Source organism: Sphaerodactylus townsendi, linkage group LG10 (assembly GCF_021028975.2).
Source record: "Sphaerodactylus townsendi isolate TG3544 linkage group LG10, MPM_Stown_v2.3, whole genome shotgun sequence".
Classification (NCBI taxonomy): Eukaryota; Metazoa; Chordata; class Lepidosauria; order Squamata; family Sphaerodactylidae; genus Sphaerodactylus; species Sphaerodactylus townsendi.
Genome location: NC_059434.1, coordinates 27,795,274 through 27,815,732, shown reverse-complemented (window position 1 = coordinate 27,815,732; position 20,459 = coordinate 27,795,274). Strand labels below are relative to the sequence as shown.

Here is a 20,459-nt window from a genome sequence, read left to right as displayed (position 1 = left end):
GATTCCCATTCTAAAGCCGCCATGGTGGCATGACCTCTTTATAGGTAGATTATTCAGGAAACAACTGGATAAGGTCTTAGTAGAGGCAGAAGACAAGAAAAACGCCCTTCCCAGAACCCTTAGGAGGAGCAACAGGAGGGGATATGGCTCCTTTTGTAGCGAACATGATCCCCCCAAGTCTAAACAGAAGCCCAGAGAGTCCTCGTGGAACAACAAGAAGTCCTCATTCAAAGAAACGGGTTATTCTGACAAATTCCACAAGCAACCATTTGCCAGACAGGACAAGGTTGATCGGGAACCCAACCAGTTCAAACAGTGGCTGCAGGCAGGCTCTGGTGGGGGGGTCGCCTTCTCTTATTTCAGGACAATTGGCTATCTTCCCAAGCAGATCAATAGACCCTGGAAGTTGTCACCCAAGGCTATGCCTGGGAATTCAGGCAAACCCCACCAGATCATTTCGTGCCTTCACCCCAGTCCAGAACTCTGGCCAAGAGACTGAGAACCTGCAGTTCAACATCTGTTACAAGTTCAAGCAATAGAGCCTATGCCTCCTTCTCAGAGAGGACAACGGGTCTATTCTATCTCCTTTACCATGCCCAAAACAAACAGTAATTGGAGGACCATTTTGGACTTCAAATACATCACCAGGTTCATCATCGGTCCATATCAGAGTCACGTCAGCATCAGTAATTCTTAACTTCCATAGACTTGTTGGAAACATATCTTCACATTCCAGTCCCCCCAAGCCATCAGAGATTTCTTCACTTCTGAGTGGAACAGACTCATTACTAGTATAGGGCGCTACCATTTGGCCAGGCAGCAGAACCAATGGTTCTCCAAGGTCCTCATTCATCCTATCATCAAGTTCCGGAAGGAGGGCATCAAAGTGCATCCTTACCTAGACAACATTCTAATAAGATCAGAATCTCGGGCCAAGTCGAGGTTGGACACACTGTGTACTGTGTTATCCATTTCCTCTGAGGAGCTTCTGTTAAAAATCCTCCCACTAACCACAGATTTCCCACCTGGAGGTTAAATACAGTACTGAATGTCCTATTCAAGCCCCTGTTTGAGCCCATCCAGGACATTCCACTTAGGTGGCTCATGATAAAGACACTATTTTTAGTTGATACTATATCTGCAAGAAGAGTTTCTGAGCGTGAGGTGCTTTTGGTGAGACAGGACATATGCATCGTCCACACAGACTCGACCTTCAGACTCAGTCAACTCTGTCTTCTACACTCAACAGGAAATCAGCCTTCCATTATTCTGTTCTAGACCTTCTCATCCAAAGGAGCATGTTTGGCATAAGCTGGACATTAGAAGAGCTTTGAAGTGCTTCATTCTAAGGACTCAGTCAATTTGTAAGTCCAACTCCCTCTTCATCTTAATTTCCAGCCCTAACTTGGGTCAGTGCATGTCAAAAGCTGCCATAAGCAAGCACATCAAGTTATGCATCATGGAAGCATACAAGGCACAAGGTCTGCAACCACCTCAGGGCATAATCTATCACATCTTGAGAAGTGTGGCGACCAATGCAGCATTCGGTAACAAAGCTTCAATTGTCCATGTATGCAGAGCAGCCACCTGGTTGACTCTATCAACATTTATCTGTCACTACAAGCTGAACATCTACCAATCAACCAGTGCAACGTTCAGAAGAAAAGTACAGGCTATCTTAGAGGGTCCAAATGATGACCCACCGGGAAAACAGGACACTGCTCATGGAGGTCCCAACAAGATGTCTTCCTTTCGTCAAGGGAGAATGGTCCACTGGTTACGTACCAAGAAGGGACCTTCTCCCTTGAGGAAAGGAGGACATCTTGGCCCTCCCAATTTCATCATCTCTGGCTCCTTGTCTTCTTCCTTGCACTGTCTCATACTGTCTGCTGTTGATTGTTATCTATTTAATTCTTATCAAGTTTCTTAAGAGCGCATAGTCATACTTGAATGTGGAGAAGTTTACAAAGTTCCACAGCTTACTGAGTCCCAAAACTGAAACTGAAGGGCGACTCCCACCGGAACAGGAAGCTATGAGAAAAAAAGTCAATCCTGCATCCCTGATTGGTCAATGGGAATCACCGGACAATATGTCCTCCTTACCTCAAGGGAGAAGGTCTTTTCAGTAAGTTACTAATGAATCGTTTTGTAGTGTAGTTGAGGCAGAAACAGCAAATGAAACACATGGTGTTTCTTTTGTGCATAATTAGGAGAAGACTTTCCGTCTGTCCCAGTCCCTCTGTGCACACCAAAGGATTAGGGGGACCAAGTAACACTAGTTTGACAAGCCAGCACTTGTAACTGCTGGTTTGACAGGAAGAACTGCTGGTTCTTCCTGTGTCTGTTGAGCTAGACTTGAGAAAGGTTTAACACTGTGGATCCCAAGGTTTGATTTGCATGACTGTTAATTGCTGCGTATCTAGTGTCAAGAATGGCCATCTCTTGTTCCTTTTTCTCTTGCTAATGAATTTATATAGCAGCACTTGTGGCAGTCTCTTGTGGGTGTCAGGAAAGGGGTCATTTGAAATCCATTTCTGCAGTCGTTTCTGGATGTGTGAAAAGTCACACCTTGCGAAATGCCAGCATATCAGGTGCCAAGTGACTCTGCAGTCACTGAGATATCTTTGAGCAGCTGTGGCCTACCGTATCCATACAGACTTTATATAGGTACTCCCGGGTGAAAGAAGAATGAAAGAGATGCGCCCCATTGATGTTGATTTGGCCATCTTTTGAGGCCTGATATTATCTTGTTCAAAGTAGAATTTCTTTTTGTGTGTGTTAAAGCTGGATAATCCTTTTTGGAAACATGAGACTTTAACTCCCTGAATTTTAGTTCTAGGTTGTTTGCTGGTTAAAATCACAAGTTGTTAGTAAAACCAATATCAAAATTAACCATGTATTAGATGAATTTTTATACGTGTGTGTGTGTGTGTGTGTGTGTGTGTGTGTTGGTCACCTTTATGGGGCAACAGCATAACCTTGCATATACTTTTTTTGGTTCTAGAATTTTAATTTGAAATGAAAACCTTTAAAAATACTTTTCCAAAATCCTTGCAGAGATACCTGATGGCTTATGAAACCATCTGTTGTTCTGAACTTGCATCCAAGGAACGGTAGTGTAGTGGTTAATAGTGGTGGATCTGGAGAACTGGGGTTGACTCCCCATTCCTTCACATGAGCAGCAGACTCTAATCTAGTGAACTGGATTTGTTTCCCTGCTCCTTTACATGAAGCCTGCTGGGTGACCTTGGACTAGTAATAGTTCTCTCAGAACTCTCTCAGCTCCACCTACCTCACAAGGTGCCTGTTGTGGGAAGAAAAAGGGAAGGAGTTTGCTTTGGGATTCCTTAAAGGTAAAGAAAAGTGGGGTATTGAAACCAACTCTTCTTCATTTGGACTGTACTCATTCTCTAAAATCTAGGAATATTTCTGTCTTTAAAGATATTGAATGATGTTTATTAATTCTAATAGCTTATTTCTTTTTCAATCTGTTCGTTTCTAGGAACTGCTTCGTCAGCATGTGAGAAATTGGAGAAAGAGAGGAATGAACTGCAAGCCGCTTATGAAGGATTTGTGCAGAAGCTGAACCAACAACACCAAAGCGATCTAGCTGAGTTGGAGGAAAGGCTAAAACAGTTCTACACAGCAGAATGCGAGAAACTGCAGAGTATCTGTATTGAAGAAGCTGAAAAATACAAAACCCAGCTCCAAGAGCAGGTAGGCAGTCCAAGAGCAGGGGCTGATATTTGGGTGAATAAACCAGTAAGCAAGCTGAAGGTAGGCTTGTTCATTGGGTCTTTTTTAATAATGCAGCTCTTGCAGAGGCGTAACAAGGGGGGAAAGTGCCCGGTGCACTGGTGCATCCTCTGCCCCCCCGTCCTGCCCCAGAATGCCCCAGTCACACCCTGGAACACCCCCAGAACACCCTCGCCACACCCTCACAGGGGCGCATGCCCAGTGCGTCGCACACCCCTCCAGCCTCCTTGAAGCTACGCCTCTGAGCTCTTGTTCGGGCCAATGAGACTTATCCAGGAGATGTTAATGCCTTCCCAAAATATTTTTGCTTCAGAGACTTGCTCCAATATTATTTATTGATGGATTTTTTCCATTTGCTATAAAGTTCAAAGTAGTTTTGCTCTTTTTAATACAGTGGTGTCACTCGAATAAAAATGAAGTCACTAAATTTATATAGGAATAAGCTTGTCGTTGCTTGAATTAATTTAAAAACCTTCTGGGGGTGTCAAACATGTGGCCTGGGGACTGGATCGGGCCCCTTGAGAGGCCTTATCGAACCCATGAGCCAGCTGAGTCAAACTATGCTGCCGCCCCCCGCTCCCTGCTGCAGGCTCGCCAGTCCAGGAACCCACCCATCCCGCTGTGGCCTGGTGAGTTCGCAACCGAGGCAGCCACCCGCCCACCAGTGCTGACCACCTCCTCCAACTCAGACTCGGCTCGCCAACCAAGATAGTCACCCTCCCCAGTGTCAATTTGGGCTGAGGCAACCATATCCCCCCACCTCACCCCCAGGGCTGATCTGGGCTGGTGAACTTGCTGTGGGCTTGCCAGCTGAGGCAGGCACACCCCCCCCCAGCGCTGACCACCTCCCCCAGTGTCATTCTAAGCTGGCAAGACTGCTGGGGGATCACCAGCCAAGACAGTACCCTCTATCCGGGCCCAGCCAGGCCAAGTCACATTTACGGTATGTCATATTATCTGCCCCTCATTTCGAATGAATTCAACACCCCTAATTTAGATCTAGAATTAATATAAGATGAAGCCAATCATTTTGAGCAATGCCTATAATGAAGAATGGTATCTTGTCTCTCTGATGTGTTTGATATTGGAGCCAAGGCATCTAATGCAGAGTGAATTCATATGAATTGCTTTGATGCAGTCTCCTTGCATGTTGGAAGCTCCATTTTGTACATGGAGTTTCCAGATACTTTTCTTTCACTGCTGCTTAGTTCTAATTTCCCATTATGTCCATGAATGCTGACATTCATGCAATGCTACCGTAGGATCTAAAATATCTGCCATATCATTAGAGACTCATTTCCCTTCTCATTCTCCACCATGGTATAAGTAATCCTCTCCCATTAATTCTCCCTTGTGTTTTCATAAGGCAAACAAAAGCTGTTTCTACCCGAAAGAATAAGTAGAGAAGGCTTTTGGTGGAAAGGAAGCATAAAAATGTTTAAAATAAATAATTAAGAACTAGCATTTTGAATTGCGCCCAGAAACAAATTGGAAAACCATTTCACATGTCTTGAAAAATATGAATATTTTTACTCATCAGGTTGATGACTTGACTGTTGCGCATGAAAACTTTAAACTAGAACTGGAAGCCAGTCATACGGAAAAGTTCGAAGAACTGAAGAAGGAATATGAATCATCCTTTTCAGGCACGTTATCTGTCTTATTTGCCAAGAGTGTATTCAGTTCTCTGGTGGATTCCTACTTGAGGCAGGGTTCCCTGACAGGGTACTTGTTGGCACCAGGGTAGTTGCCAGTATTTTCCTTGACATCTTCCAAGCTTTTCAAAAAGTGGTGACTGTTGTAAGATTTGTTATTAGTTGGATTTGTTATTAGTTGCGGTAATTGAAATGAAAGGATTTCCCATGGCTGCCATAACAGGCAGCCACTAGATGATCAGGAGGACAGGTAAACACCCAGGCTTTCTTTAGTCAGTGGGTGGTGTCATTTCCCCTTCAGGCATTCCTTCTTCCTAGGAAGTGTGAGAAGAGAGGTCGTCTATTTGCCTGTGTTTCTTGTAGCAGCTGTTTTGGTTTTGACTCTACTTTCCATGGGGAAATTCTGAAGAGTACCCACCACCCACTTTCAAAGTTTCCAGAGTTGCCTGTAGGCTGAGAAATGTTGGAGATGTTGTTAATTGAAAGGGATATTTTTATCCTGACACTAAAAATATCCGGCATTTGCCATCTTTCATTCTATTATCAGCTGGTGTTTTCCCTACCCAAATAATGATCTGAATTTCAGTATATGTAACATCATATAAGCTAGGAATTGTAATGAAAATTGTCACTGAACATTAAGCCTGTTTCACAGGGTAGCCACATGGGGCTGCAGGAGAATGGCTGGATTCAACTTCAGCAGCACCTTAAAGGCCCACATGTGTTTCGGGGTATACCATATCTGATGAAGGGAACATGGCTCTTGAAAGCTTAGACCCTGAAAATCTTGTTGCTCTCTAAGGTGCCGCTGGACTTGCATATAATTGAGTATTAAGCAAGCACACTTATCATGTGATGTTAAATGACCTTTCATACATTTTTCAGAGCTCAAGAATACCCATGAATCAGAAAGAAAGTCACTTGGAGAATCGTTCCAAGAAAAACAAGAAGAACTAGAGGTTTGGGTTTCTCTTTTTTGGACATGCAGGCACCCATAAAATAGAGTCGTAACCTGCCATAACAATACCATTTGCCTTGGATTTGTAACTTGTATTGCTGCACTGTGGAGTCTAACCATAATTCTGTACCCTCACTTGCTCTTAGAGTTGCCAGTTTACAGGTTGGAAAATTCCTGGGGGTGCAGCCTGCAGAGGGCAGGATGTAGAAAAAAGGAGCTCAGCAGTTCACCCTGCTAAGTGGCACTATTCTCCAGGAAAACTGATCTGTGTATTATGGAGATCAGCTGTAAATGTGTGAGGTCTGCAGGCTCCACCTTGGAGGCTGGCAACCGTACTTGTTCTAAAGAACCTGTATGAATTGCTGGTATTTCTGGTAGCCCTCCCTGCAGAAATGTGACCTGAGGCTAGACAGTGTGACTCTGACGTAAGCTGGTGTTCGTTGCTCAGATCAACTGTTTGCTGAAATTAAACCTGATTGAGAACATTGATTCTCTGAATCATAACCACTGAGCTTACCTTGGATTCCTATTAGTTATAATGGCTACCACTGTTTTTTGTCAGCCTTTTCCAACATGGACACTCAGCTTCATTATTTACTTTTTAGAGCCGGCTCTGGCTCTGTGGTAAAAGCTCAGGTACAGACTATGGCCATTTATTCATGGACTACTTACCCTGTGGCTGTTTGCTTCACCGTGGGGTTTTCTCACAGGTTTTGAGGGTTTTTTGCACAGGATTCTGTCCCTGTGAAGTGTCCTTATCTGAGCCAATCCACCATTTTGTTCCTGCCTCCCCCACCGCTTCCTCATTGTTTCTGTTCAACTTCCATTTGGGGAAGTTGCTTGCTGCCTCTTTTTCCTTGCCATCTTTGGTCTAGTGCAGCGGTCTGCAACCTGTGGCTCTCCAGATGTTCATGGACTACAAATCCCAATTGGCCATGCTGGCAGGGGCTGATGGGATTTGTAGTCCATGAACATCTGGAGAGCCGCAGGTTGCAGACCCCTGGTCTAGTATTAGTTTGCTAGGCCATGTCAATTTCTTGTCAGTTTCACTTGGTCTGTCACTCCAATGATGGACCTTCAGGGTGAAAAAAATTTTTTTTTAAGAAAAGGAAGCTCTTCTGATCATACTGAAATGGTGGCTTGAAGAGTGGGAGGAATTGGGGATAGGGCAGTATAGAAAACTAATTAATTAATTAATTAATTAATTGCTGGGGTGGGAAAAGCAGGAAGGATCAAGAAAATCCAAAGAAAGCTAAATGCATGCTGATCTCCTTCGCTTTCCCTGTGAAGGGAGGGGAAAAGTTGCACCTCCAGAGATTTTGGAAACTTGGGATTCTCTGATCTGAAGGCTGGATGAGTTTTGAAGAGGGCAAAATGTGTGCATAACCGAGAAACAAACCTGAAGGAAATGTATGCACAATGTAAAGGGGATCACAAGTGCATAAACGGCCTGTAACTCTGTGAACTCATGATTTGGCCTCAGCATTTTTGTTAGCAGAGCTCCCATTTTTATTGTGCATTAGTTTGTAAGACCAGTTAGAAGCCTGGCTTGAGTTGCATGAACTAAATAATAATTCATGTTGTTCTACCACTCAGAAAAAAATTGCTGACCTACAGAGTGAAAACGAATCCTTAAATGAAAAGCTGAAGTTAGAAGAGCAAAAACGAATAGCCAAAGAAAAAGCAAATCTTGTAAGTAGCTTGTGAACTTAAATCTAAATGTACAGCTGGACAACCTCAATCTAAATTTATAGATTTTTAATTAGTATCTGGGACTTTTTCAGTGCCTCTGCCATTATGCTGCCCATCCAGAGCAAATTCTGTTGTGAAAGATGTGTATATGTTTTAAAGTGTTTCCAAGTAAGAGCATGAATAGCTCTTTCTGGCTGGTACACATGAATTTAGAAATAAAGGCAGTTTCGTTTTTAGCAAATCTACTATGCTCAAATTGCTATAAACGGAGGGAATATGGTCTGCCCTGTTCTTAATAGCTTGAAGCATAAGTTAAACTGTTCCTCAATAATTTATTGTTTAACTATTTCTTGAGAGGACAGACTCTCATCTTGCCTCTTGTGACATTAAGAGGATCTTCGCTATAAAAGATTCAGCAGTACAGTGAAACCTGCAGTAAACTGATATTAACATTACGCAGGATAGTATGTTAAATTTAAGCTTTGATGTATTTTCACATTATGTACCTAATGATTGATGCACATTCTTATCTTGCCATCTTTTGATTCCCAGTGTCTGGTTCAGTTGGCTTTCTTTTCTTAAAAAGTTTGCCTTCTTTCAACTTTAACTATTGCCTCATTTCCTCCTTTCCAGACAAACTTGGCAGATTCATAAGTTAATACAGTTTAAATTGGAAAATTCTAAGCACCTGGAAAGATTATCTCTGGGTCTCTTTGAATGTCTGCTATTAAGTTTGTCTTTCAACTTCTGGTTTCAGAATCTTTACCTGTCAGATGAATATGTTAGATACGTCTATAAGACATGTTCTTAATTTAATTTTCCTTCCTTTGCACTGATCTTGAACACTTAAAAAGATGCAAGTGAAAAAGGGCTAGAAGATGTTTGGAGATATGTAGTGGTTTAATTATAATTATGTGCACTGTTGTTTGTTGGATATGTGTACTTACATTGCTGGCTCCTCATAAGAAATAGTTGATGCAGTTGTATCCTTAAACATAATTTATATATGAGATCAACTTTTTCTTCTAGAGCTGCAAACGCTTTGTATGCTATTGTTATATTTAGCTGTTAGGTTTGATACATTTTCTTTTTTTCTCATCACAATATCACTTTTTATGGTTTCAGAGGTGGAGTACTGATTGCCATGTGCTTTTCTTTAGGCTGATCCATGGTTTTTAAAAGCAATAGAACACTGATCTGAATTGTTCATCGTAGCTTACACCAATAAAATACGTTTATAAGAGTAGCTTTAATTTCAAACAGGGCTAGAAAGCCAGCCTGTAAAATGCCTTCCAAAGACCTTTGTTTTAAAGAGATTTTTCCCCTCATTCTTTCTTTCATATAAATGCTCCTGGATGTGACATGTTAGGTAAAGAATGTACTGGTGGTACCTTTACCTGACATGTCTTCCATATACCTGGGATAAAGGTGTCTGTAAAATTTTCTGGATGTCATTTTTCAGAAAAACCCTCAGATCATGTATTTTGAACGAGAGCTGGAAAGTTTAAAAGCAGTGCTGGAGATCAAGAATGAGAAACTGCACCAACAAGATGTCAAGTTGTTGAAGATGGAAAAAATGGTAAGGTTTTCCTTGGTGTTGTGTAGAGTTTTCTAAATTCTGAATTCCTGTATGTTTTTGTGCTGTAATAACTCAGGTACTGAAATAGTGGCAAAGGGCACCAAAATCTGTCCAGGAGTGTGCATATCAGTTAGTTTCAAAAAAATGAAATTTAACCTTGAGAAAATAGATCAGAAAGTTCTCCCCCTTGGTTTTCCATGTTGCAGTTTGAGTATATATTCGCTCTGTAAATTCCTTGATGTCACTGGGTTGACTAAAAGAGCAAAATAAAGATTTATTCTATACAATCTACCAATGCTTTCCTCTCTAGAGCTAAAGCATCTGGCTGCAAACTTTTCCAACACAGTAATATCAAACAGGCTTTGTGTGTATGAGATGCATTTGTGTTACCTTCCATGGTGCAAAATCCTCCACGGTGCAGAGAGGTGTGTTTGGATATTCCCACATCTAGTAGCACTGCTCAGATCCTTTGGAAGAAATTGATATAGGTAAATATTGCTGATGAACATTTTGGCTTTCAAAAACTGAAGAAACGCAGTCAGAGGATCCCAAGAAGTTTCAAACTGTTTGGATGTACAAAGGCACTGACTGACTTGAATCTTTGAAAGGTCAGCTGTATTGAGCTTCGACCAAGAGCTGCTTTGAGAATTGCCATGTCCAACAAGAATCTCTTGTGTGGATGAACTAAGGCACAGGTGTCAAATTCACGGCCCTCCAGATGTTATGGACTACAGTTCCCATAATCCTCTGCCAGCATGATGCAGGCAGAGGATTATGGGAACTGTAGTCCATAACATCTGGAGGGCCACGAATTTGACACCTATGAACTAAGGCATAGTTCTCATGAAAACTTCATTGTGTGAGATGCATATGTGTACAAAAAGCAGAGCAAGTTTCATATGCCATAGAGAAGCAGTTGTATGTTGCTAAATTTGAAATTCAGTGTAGGAAATCTGATATTGTATGAATTAATCTTGTTATATAGAAAATGATACTGAGAAAGAGTGGGCTGCTTGAATGTATGGCAAAGTGCTAGTGCGGTGATTTCCCCTATGCAAACAAATTCTAGTATTTCTCCCTGTGTTTGTGTAGACTTTATTGCGGTGCAACTGATCAGCTTCACCTTTATACTGTCTCCACAAACACTTCTATTGCTACCAATCTTATTTCACCCTTTCTTCAAAGAGTTCAGGGTGGCACCTTTGGGATTTTCTCCCATTGCGCCATTAGAATAGACCTATGAAGTAGTTGGATGATATTAGAGCTACAGTTGTTCGGCATCATAACTGAATAGGGATCCTCATGCAGGTTTCTCCATTCTGAGACTGTAAAGAATTATACTGTGTCTCGAACATGACTGGTCTGCAGTCCAATTTACACTAAAGAGACAGGATTTTTCACAGTGATAACAGCAAAAAATGGCAAACCACATCAGTAGAAGTTTTGGTGTTCATGATTTGAACATCTTCCATTGAATTTTGATGGAGTCTGTAGACTGTGTTGCATTAAGAGTTGACTTCTCATTAACTGTAAGACATTATCTGTCTTGGAAATGGTTGTTACCAGTTTTCTCCTGTTAGAGATCAATTTAAGAAATATGGGTGAAAGAATAGCAACATATAGCTCTTGTCAAAGATTTTTTTTACAGGTGTGTTTTATGTTTCCTATAAGTTTTGAGCTACGTTTGCTTTGTCTTTGAGTTCAATAAAACGCCATAATAGAGCAACCTGATTGTACTTATATGTGTATATCCAATAACTTGTATTAATAACTTCAAAGGAAGTAATGTCATCTTCTTTTGACCCCCAGGAGTGCGGGGGGATGAGTAGGAGGAGGAAGTTGAGGGAGAAGTTTTACTCACCATCTGCTCTGACACCTGTTGTGTTGGTTTTAGCATAATAGCATAATTTATTGTATTTTTAACACCTGTGCAATGTTGGTTTAGTACAGATTGTACTATATATTGTATTGTTATTATGTGTATTTTAACGTTTATATTTTTAAACTGTTATACTGTTGGAATTGTGCTGTGACCTGCCCTGAGCCCTTTGGGGATAGGACAGGATAAAAATAATAAATAAATAAAATATTTATGCGTGTTCCTCTGCAAGGTTGAGAACAACACAGCGTTAGTGGAAAAATGGAGGAAACTTCAGCAGGAAAATGAAGAGTTAAAAGCTCGAATGGACAAACACATGGAGCTATCCAGGTAAATTAAATAGAAACAAGATAGCTGTCCAGTCTGTTACCCTGTATAACATCTGCAGTATGCAGATGGAAGGATGTTGAATGGAAAGGCATGTCAGGAGCTCCCTTGAGCCTGTGTGGGAAGGCGAGAGCTTCAGTTCCATTAAACAAGAGCCCAGTTCCTTGGCAAGTGAAGAGCAGCTTGTCCAACAGCTCAGGAACACGTCCCACACTTCTCTCTGTGGGGTTTGCACAAGAGCCCATCTTTGGGAGATTACTTGTTGCCACTAAAATTAGAGACAACTTTGGTGTCCTGGTGAAATATCAATAACTCATAAATGGTCTAGAATGTTGTGTTCAAGCGGAAGAGAGAACATTCTATTCAAGTGCTAGCTAGAGGCGATATCATCTTTTGTGGGGACACCTCCACTTCAGAGTGATAAAAAACTGCCTCAAGGGAACTGCAGTCCAGCCGGCTGAGGAACTCTTGTGTCCCTCCGCACGTCTGTAGTCTCAAGAAGCACTTGGATCCCAAGAAGGGTGAGCGCTGCACCTCTCACTACTCTGGTGGGTTCCTGTGGGAAACTGCTACTAAGGGCCAAGCAGATGGGTAGCATATGGTATGAGCATATTGTGAACTCCAAATCTAGACTGTAACTATGTGGCTCCTTCTCCTCCCCCACTTCCCTCTCCTTTCTTTCCCCCCTCAGACAACTTTCCACCGAGCAGGCAGTTTTACAAGAGTCCCTGGAGAAAGAATCCAAAGTAAACAAACGCCTGTCATTGGAAAATGAAGAACTTCTGTGGAAGTTACACAATGGCGACCTGTGCAGCCGAAGAGCACTGTCCCCTACTACTCCACCGATGCCTTTTCAGTCTCCAAGGAATTCTGGCTCCTTCTCCAGCCCCCCTGTGTCACCAAGATGACACCTCTGTGTGTGGAGCGACTCCTTTCATAGAGACATTAATCCATGATCTGCAGAACTGAAAACATGAATCGAGGGAGCAGAGTTACATTAACTGTGTGTGATTGAGATGTAACTGAAAACTGCTGTTGTGAGGAACAGATATAAGACATCCTGAGAGCATCGGAGTAGGGCTTACCAATGCTTCTCGTTTTGTTTTGTTTTTTACAAAAAGACTTTAGTAATAACCTCTGGACGTTGTCGCACAAAGCACTTAAAAGAGCAAGAAGAGGTCTTGTTCGTTTTTGCCTTTCGCCTAACCATAGGGAAAAATGCTCAGGGGCTTATAAATATATGGTCATAACCTTTAATGTGTTTGCTCACCGTAGACACCTTTCTGAGAATCGCGGTGTAGTGTGAAAGGATTGGATGTAGCACATGAAGTGTGTCTGATGTGGCCATCTTTGTCATGTACATTGTAAAGGATGAAAAATGAAGAATATAGTGACATGTATATCATGAATAAAACATTGTCTGTATGCATGTTTTTTTTAATCAAAGGTTTCTGTCTTCTCTGGGGCTGAGGAAAAGTGCTGTTGCGTTCCCCCTAATCTCTTTGCTTCAGTTCAGTAAAAAGATGAAAGGAAATGGTTGTTTTTTATTTTGTTTGCCTATTTCAGTCAAATCTGTAAACTGATAATCTCTTAAACAATAATGTAATGTTCAATTTTTTTTTGTTGCTTTCCCACTTTATACCATATCTATTTTGGAATTATTTTCCCCCTGCGAGCATCCCCCCTCTTTCTTAAAACACTACATAGCAGACATGCAATTCCTTCTGTCAGTGTGATAAACAACTTTAGAAGGCTGATCTGATCCAAAATTGCCAGATTTCAAACTGAAGTGAAGGCATTCAAGTGCTGTTCTTCCACCAATAAGCAAGAGAATGAGGGTGTGTATGCCTACCAATATTTATTTTTCTTTGCATTTTGAAGAGTTAAAATCCTGTTACCAATGAATTACCATTTTGCACTTTTTTGCACACTTGCAATTAATGGCTAAAAGGAGAAATCCACACCCAGGTTATCTGCAACAGATTTACCTGTCCTTTCTAATAGACTTCAGGACTCTTCATCTTCAGTTTCATTTACGAAGAGGATTTCTCCGCTCTCCGCCCCCAACCATTAGAAAGACAAAATTGGATCGCATTGCTGAAGTCGTATATGGAAGATGTTCATGTCACATGTAACACTGGATACTGTATTACAAATTTAAAGATGACATAGTGCATGTCTGCTCTTGTTGAAGATCTGGTCAAAAATTATTTTTAGGATTTTATAGGTCTTTGGAGTGCAAACACACTTTATCAAATGGACTGTCTGATGCTGTCTATAGGGGTCATCACCTCAACATCCAAGAATGCATTGATAATTCCTTTGCTGTGGAATAGTTTACTGATTAGCAAATAACTGACTGACTATTACTTTGCAATGAAAATTTGAGAACCGTTGGAGGTTTCTTTGTCACTTCCACAAAACTGGAGAAAGGGAGTCGAGAGTAATCTTCAGTCAACTTGAATAGTAAAATGTTAAAACCAAATGTTATGGTCTAAGATGCAAAAATGTTTGCTCTGAAAGAGGAAGATTTTAGATACACTTATTCTGTAATTATGGAAGTATTATCTACTCTGTAATATGAAAAATTCAAGGATGAAATATTTAATGTATAAAGTGTGCCTGCCCTGTGCAACATTTTATTTGCCCTTACCCCATTTATGGGATTGTACTCAGCACTGTAGCTAGAGATATCAGCACTTCTGAATTAACTCTTGTCCAGAAATTGAGTAGAACCATGAAAATTCCGCTTTAGGCTGAAACTTGGCTTAGAACTATGTCTTGGAGCAATTTTATTTCTTTGGCAAGAACAAATTTGATGCTATGTATACTTGAGTGTCGAAAATTTAAATAAAACTTTTTTTCTACTGGTTTATAAGACTCTTGCATCATTGGGGAAAGGGTGGGCAAGGAAACGGGTCATGTGTTTGCTGATCAAACCATGCAAGACTGATTTTTTCCCAGATGGCGGAGGTGCTGTTTCCTTATGGCTGCTTTCAGTGTGGCTCTAGGAAAGTCTGAACCTGGGAGGTCACTTGCATGGGAAACTACATCACTGACTCCTTTTCCCGCATGATCTGTTGGCTTTCAGTCATTCATAATGTTGTATCAAAGGGCTCGTCTTTATCCATTTATTAAAAGGGTTCCAAGGGGATCCAGGAAATTACAGGCCCGTTATCTTAAGTGTCTGGAATATTGTGCATCATTTTGGTCACCACGCCTTAGAAAAGGATAATACAGAGTTTGCGAAGATGTAAAAAAAGAGCAACCAAAATGATCAGGGGACTGGAGCAACTGCTCTATGAAGTTAAAATGCTTAGGGATGTTTAGCTTAGAAAAAAGGGTAAGGGAGACATGGAAGAGGTCCGTAAGATTATGTATAATGTGAAGAGTATGGTCGGGGAGAAGCTTTCCTCTCTCATAATACTAGGGCATAAGGTCATCTGCTGAAGCCAAAGGATGGAAGATTCAAAACAGACCAAGGGAAATACTTCTTCACACAACATGTAGTTAAATTGTGGAAATCCCTGCCCCAAGGTGTGATGATAGCTGCTTGCTTGGAAGGCTTTAAGAAGGGAGATGACATGTTCATGGAGGACAGGGTTATCCATGGCTACTAGTCAAAATGGATACTAGTCATCATACATACCTATTATCCCTAGTATCAGAGGAGCATATCTATTATGTTAGGTACTGTAGAACTCGAGCAGGATAATGCTGCTGTAGTCTTCTTGCTTGTGGGCATCCTAGAAACACCTGGCTGGCCACTGTGAGAAGAGACTGTTGGGTTTGATAGGTCTTGCTGTGATCCAGCACGGCCTTTCTTACATTCTTGTTTTCTTATGCCTGTGAATGGAGCATTCCTCAGCAATTAGAGTAGGAAGATCCAGCTCTCTCTGGGCATGCACAATATTGAGTAGATACCAGACAATGGTCATACTGTTGTCAGAATGAGACATTCAACAAAACTGTGAGGCATGGTTGACCATTGCTGTTTAGAAGGGATACACATCCAGAGACACTGAATGCACCCTAATCTGAAAAGCTAAACATTCTTACAAAATATTAATGTTGGAACTTATCTGCTATACACAATTGGATATTCCTTGGAGGTCTCCCATCCAAATACTTGCCCGGATCAGGCTAGCCTAAGAGAAGTTCTTGCAGAAATAAATACATTGAAGGTGAGGTTAAGAATGAGAGATTACTTCCTTATATAAACATCAACATTTTCACCCAACTGCCTGTGTTTTCAAACCAAATAAGGGACAACCTTTCAATAGCATTATGGTAAATCAGTTATCACTTATTTATCTATAACATGCATTTGGCTAGTTTTCTTTGCATGGTATGTCCCAATCCATTTCATAAAAAGGGAATGAACCTTGACCTTCTTATCTTTATTAGGTTACAATGGGGTAGTGAGACACAACAGCTGTTTGCATACTCCCTCAACTCTGCCAAAATTGAGATCAGGGTTAAGTGTGTTCTTAGCCAAGGGTTTCTGAAAGGTAGAATTTAGCTTTTAAACTACTGTGCGCAGAAATGTATGTATTTGCATAGCACTGAATGATGCAGCCCTAAGCGATAATACTTTTCTGAGAATGTGTACATAGCTGTTTATTATGTTAAGTTTGCAATAAAAGTCATATAGACCAAAGGATATTTATCAGTGATATTTATCAGCATTGCAAACATCTAATAAACTCTGTGAAATAAAAGCAGAAAGCGATGAGTCTTGCAAACTAAGTAAAGTGAACATTGTCTTTAAACTGATTCTATTTTATACAAGTGTCACACCTGATAATTAAAAAGTCTATATTTACACACATGTGAATTATATGGGAGTGATTGTGACAAATGGAACCGACAGTAGTGCCACAGGCTTTCCATATTTATCAGTAATATTTTATATCCCTGAATGACTGAGGCTAGCCAGATCTTGTTAGAACTCAGAAGTGAAGCAGAGTCACGCCTATTTAGCAGTTGGATGATAGACCTCCGAGGAAGTGAAGGGTCCTTGTGTAGAGGCAAGCAATGGCAAACCACCTCTGTACAACTTGTGCCTTGAAAATTCTACAGGGTCACCATAAATCAGCTATGGATTCACAGCACTTTCCAGAAGCAAACTTATCTAACATGACAGAAATGCTCCCCTTAACTAAGCTGATTTGGTGGGGGGGGGGTTCAGTGCTGTCCCTTGGGGAATTAACATCTGTAGAAGAGCTTAATCAGTCAATACTTGTTGCCTCTGTCATCATTACCTATAAATGATATCTGAGGCTCATTTACCCCATTAGAAATGTAAACATTGAAAACATTGCCAATATAACTGAAATGTACAAATTGGCTTCTCTAGGATTTTCATTCTTTATTGAACAACGTTGGCTTTCTAGTTTGGGAAGACTTTAAAGGAAGGCTGGCCTTTTAATAAGAGGTAGACATTGCCTAGGCCAGTATAACTCTTATAGAACAACTAGATACTCGGGTACTTGGACTGATTTGCTGAACTTGAGAGGGTGTAGCCAGTCAACTGGCCATCACAATATGAGACATTTTACCAGTCAGTCAACCGACTTACTGGGCTGTGCTGTCTAATGTTAAGGTATACAACAGACACTAGTCATTTGGGGCTCAGTGTGGCTTTGAGTGCTGCAAGGAGGAATGAGGAGCTTCAGGCTTCCCTTCCACATAATTTTTTTCAAGCAGAAGGAATGTGTAGGGACCAGTTTGTTTCTTTACACTCCACTTGGCCTCAATCACATGATCACAGGACATGGGGAGATTGAAAAGAGTGTAAGCTTACAAAAACAATTCAGAAAAGAATCCTGGAGCCCCTCCTCCTTCCTCCAAGTGTTTGGAGCCCCATCGTGCAGCAGAATGCTTTGTAAAGGTGAGTTCCCCTATGTGAAAGCTGATACGACATAGGTCTGTTGCAATGCACAGATAAGTCATAATAAGCTCGTTCTTGGGATAAGACTCTTGGGTTAACTATTTGTTTCCTGTTCTACATTTCAGTTATATTGGCAATGTGTTTACAAAGAAGCAAAGCAAAGTAACATTCTGCAAAGAACCTTTCTTATTCCCAACAGAATTGGGTTTCACCTCCCACAAGGGAACTGTTAGAGGACATACTGAATGCTGCATTTTTTTATAAAGGAAAACAGACCGTTTGAAGAGCATTAGGATCTACAAATATCAAAAACTCAAATGTTGCAAAGTATTTTATTTAATGTGTAACTTTAAAAACTAATCTAGTATACTTATGCCATTAAAACTCACATGCTATGGTTTCGACCATAAGTTTAAAAGCATTTTATCTTGATGACTAAAGCTGTTGGAGAGAAATTATAGACTTCCATACCAGCACCAGGGATCCTTGTCAGATGAACATGACTGATGATACAAGTATGATTTTATATCCTCTTCCTTTGTGTTCAGCTCTGTAAGAAGCAAGTATTTTTATGCTAATGTTGTGGGTGCATTAAACGATATTGTCAGAGATGCATCATATGAAATACTATTTTTGTTTCCTAAAATGGGTGACTCTCCTGGTTAGTATTTATATGGCACTTTCAAGTGTTTAAGACACATCACAGAGCTCAAGGATTTTCACATCCAAACCCCATAAGGTCGGTCAGAACTTCACTCCAGGCGAAGGACAACAAAGACCCACTAACAGGATGGCTTCCATGAGGCCACCTAGTTGGGTTCAGACTAGAGATGAGTTGGTTCATAGTTCAGCCATTTTGCTGCACCACTTATCAATCAGCATCTTAGGTCTATGCACCTGGTAGGCAAAAGATTGGAATGTAGAGAGTAGGACCACATCTTACTTCAAGTTCAGTGTGTTAAAGCTCGCCAAAAACAGTCCAGCAATACATTTCCTGTTCTGGCTCTATTTCAAGCTCATATATCATATCAGTTCAATGTGGGTAGCGACTGTGGTCTGTCCTCGAATGTTCTGAGCTACACAAATGTAGTTTCCAGCATCAATGGTTTCAAAATCTTCCACACTAATAACACTTTCTGAGATTCTTGTGGTGTGACCAATTCCTCTGTCGATCAGCCTCCAAGTGTCTTGGATAATCACAGGCCTTTCATACTGTTTGAAAAATACCAAAACAAAACAGTAAATAGTGCACAATAAAATTAACAGTATTTTGTTATAGCATGAAACATATTGCAGAGCAATCCGGAGAAGAGATTGGGCTGCTAGTTCAGTATCAGAATTATAGCTACTCTCATAAATGAAAGGTGTGTCTGCTGCTACCTGTTTTAAATTTACATTAGCCTTAACTTTTGGAAGATAAAATTGAATTTGGAATTGAGGTCCATACTCCAGACCATAGGTGTCAAACTCACAGCCCTCCAGATGTTATGGACTGCAGTTCCCATCATCCCCTGCCAGCATCATGGTGGCAGGGGATGGTGGGAACTGTAGTCCATAACATCTGGAAGGCTGTGAGTTTGACACCTATGCTAGACTATTGCAACGGGATCTAATGTATAGTTTAATCAGAAGTCCTACTGAGTTCAGCAGAATTCTACAAAGAACTGCATTGTTAATAATAAACATTTCAGCAGTACTGCAAAGAACTGCCTTAAATATATTAGCCTTGAATTGAAATTGCTGATCTTTGCTTTTTTTTCTGAGGATTTAATATTATTTGGTTTCTGTGGTAATCTCAGAGTACTGGTGCAAGTGAAGACAGAGCACAGAAGATTTGGGTCCTTCAAGATTGCCTTTAAACATTATTTTATTCCATAAATTTGGAAGATGGGTATTAACAAGAATGTAGTCCTATTAATTTTGCATAAGTATTTATGCGGGAATAAACTGATACAGGATTGATGCGTTGGACATTTTAAATCAGTTTCAGTTTTGTTTGATCTAAAAACGCTGATGCAAATTATTATCCTGGGAGTCCCGTTAATGGTAAAAATAGTATAGCATGTTTCCTTCCTTTTCCGTCCAAGAGTTAAGCTAAAACTAAGAAAGTTACAGTGTAGCCATAAACAGGTCTACTCAGCATTGTACTGAAGTCAGTTCAATGGAGTTTATACCCAGGAACGTATTCTTTGAATGGTAAAGGAGCTTACTTTGCTCTTGGGGAAAAAAAACCTAGAAAACAAATTGCCATCTGCTCTTCTTAAAAAACTTCAATGGAGTTATCCCATGGAAGCAGATGTGTATGAGATTTTCACCTATCCCTCCCACCCCCACCATTCTACTGCAGACCTCTGACTGCCTTCTCAATACAGTTGGGGGGGGGGGCATTATCTGTCCCATTGGCACACCATCTTAGAAGGGGAGCATTTGGGGCTGAAGTGGGAGGTGAAGGCGAGGAATTCCCACTCCATCAATAGAAATCCTACCTGTCAGTGATATACCAAAGAATTCAAGCCATGAACCTTCAGATTAAGACGGCTGTGGTAAGTGTTTTAGTGCCTTAGTGCCTTTTAGTGTGTTTAGTGCCTTTTAGTGTGTTACTATGATAACATACGATAGGGTTGTTCTTTCCTATAGGATATAGAATAGAGTAGAAGCGTAGCAAAGGGGGAAAGCACCCGGTGCACCGGTGCGTCCTCTGCCCTTGTTCCCCCGGAACG

At 40.9% G+C, this 20,459-nt stretch overlaps 2 protein-coding genes across 6 annotated transcripts in view; one reads left to right on the top strand and one right to left on the bottom strand.

The window, feature by feature from the left end:
* The window catches only part of MTUS1 (microtubule associated scaffold protein 1), a 129,939-nt gene extending 115,220 nt beyond the window's left edge, over nt 1-14,719 (top strand). For all 5 annotated transcript variants that reach the window (XM_048509269.1, XM_048509270.1, XM_048509271.1 and 2 more), the window contains 7 exons: nt 3,503-3,717; nt 5,297-5,402; nt 6,297-6,370; nt 7,966-8,061; nt 9,524-9,640; nt 11,752-11,849; nt 12,538-14,719. In XM_048509269.1, coding sequence (XP_048365226.1) covers nt 3,503-3,717; nt 5,297-5,402; nt 6,297-6,370; nt 7,966-8,061; nt 9,524-9,640; nt 11,752-11,849; nt 12,538-12,754 — 923 coding nt within the window. In that variant the 3' untranslated portion in view covers nt 12,755-14,719. The remainder of the gene's footprint in view (nt 1-3,502; nt 3,718-5,296; nt 5,403-6,296; nt 6,371-7,965; nt 8,062-9,523; nt 9,641-11,751; nt 11,850-12,537) is intronic.
* Nucleotides 14,720-18,057: 3,338 nt separating this feature from the next.
* The window catches only part of PDGFRL (platelet derived growth factor receptor like), a 39,032-nt gene continuing 36,630 nt past the window's right edge, over nt 18,058-20,459 (bottom strand). Inside the window, exon 6 of the mRNA XM_048509123.1 lies at nt 18,058-18,951. Coding sequence (XP_048365080.1) covers nt 18,763-18,951 — 189 coding nt within the window. The 3' untranslated portion in view covers nt 18,058-18,762. The remainder of the gene's footprint in view (nt 18,952-20,459) is intronic.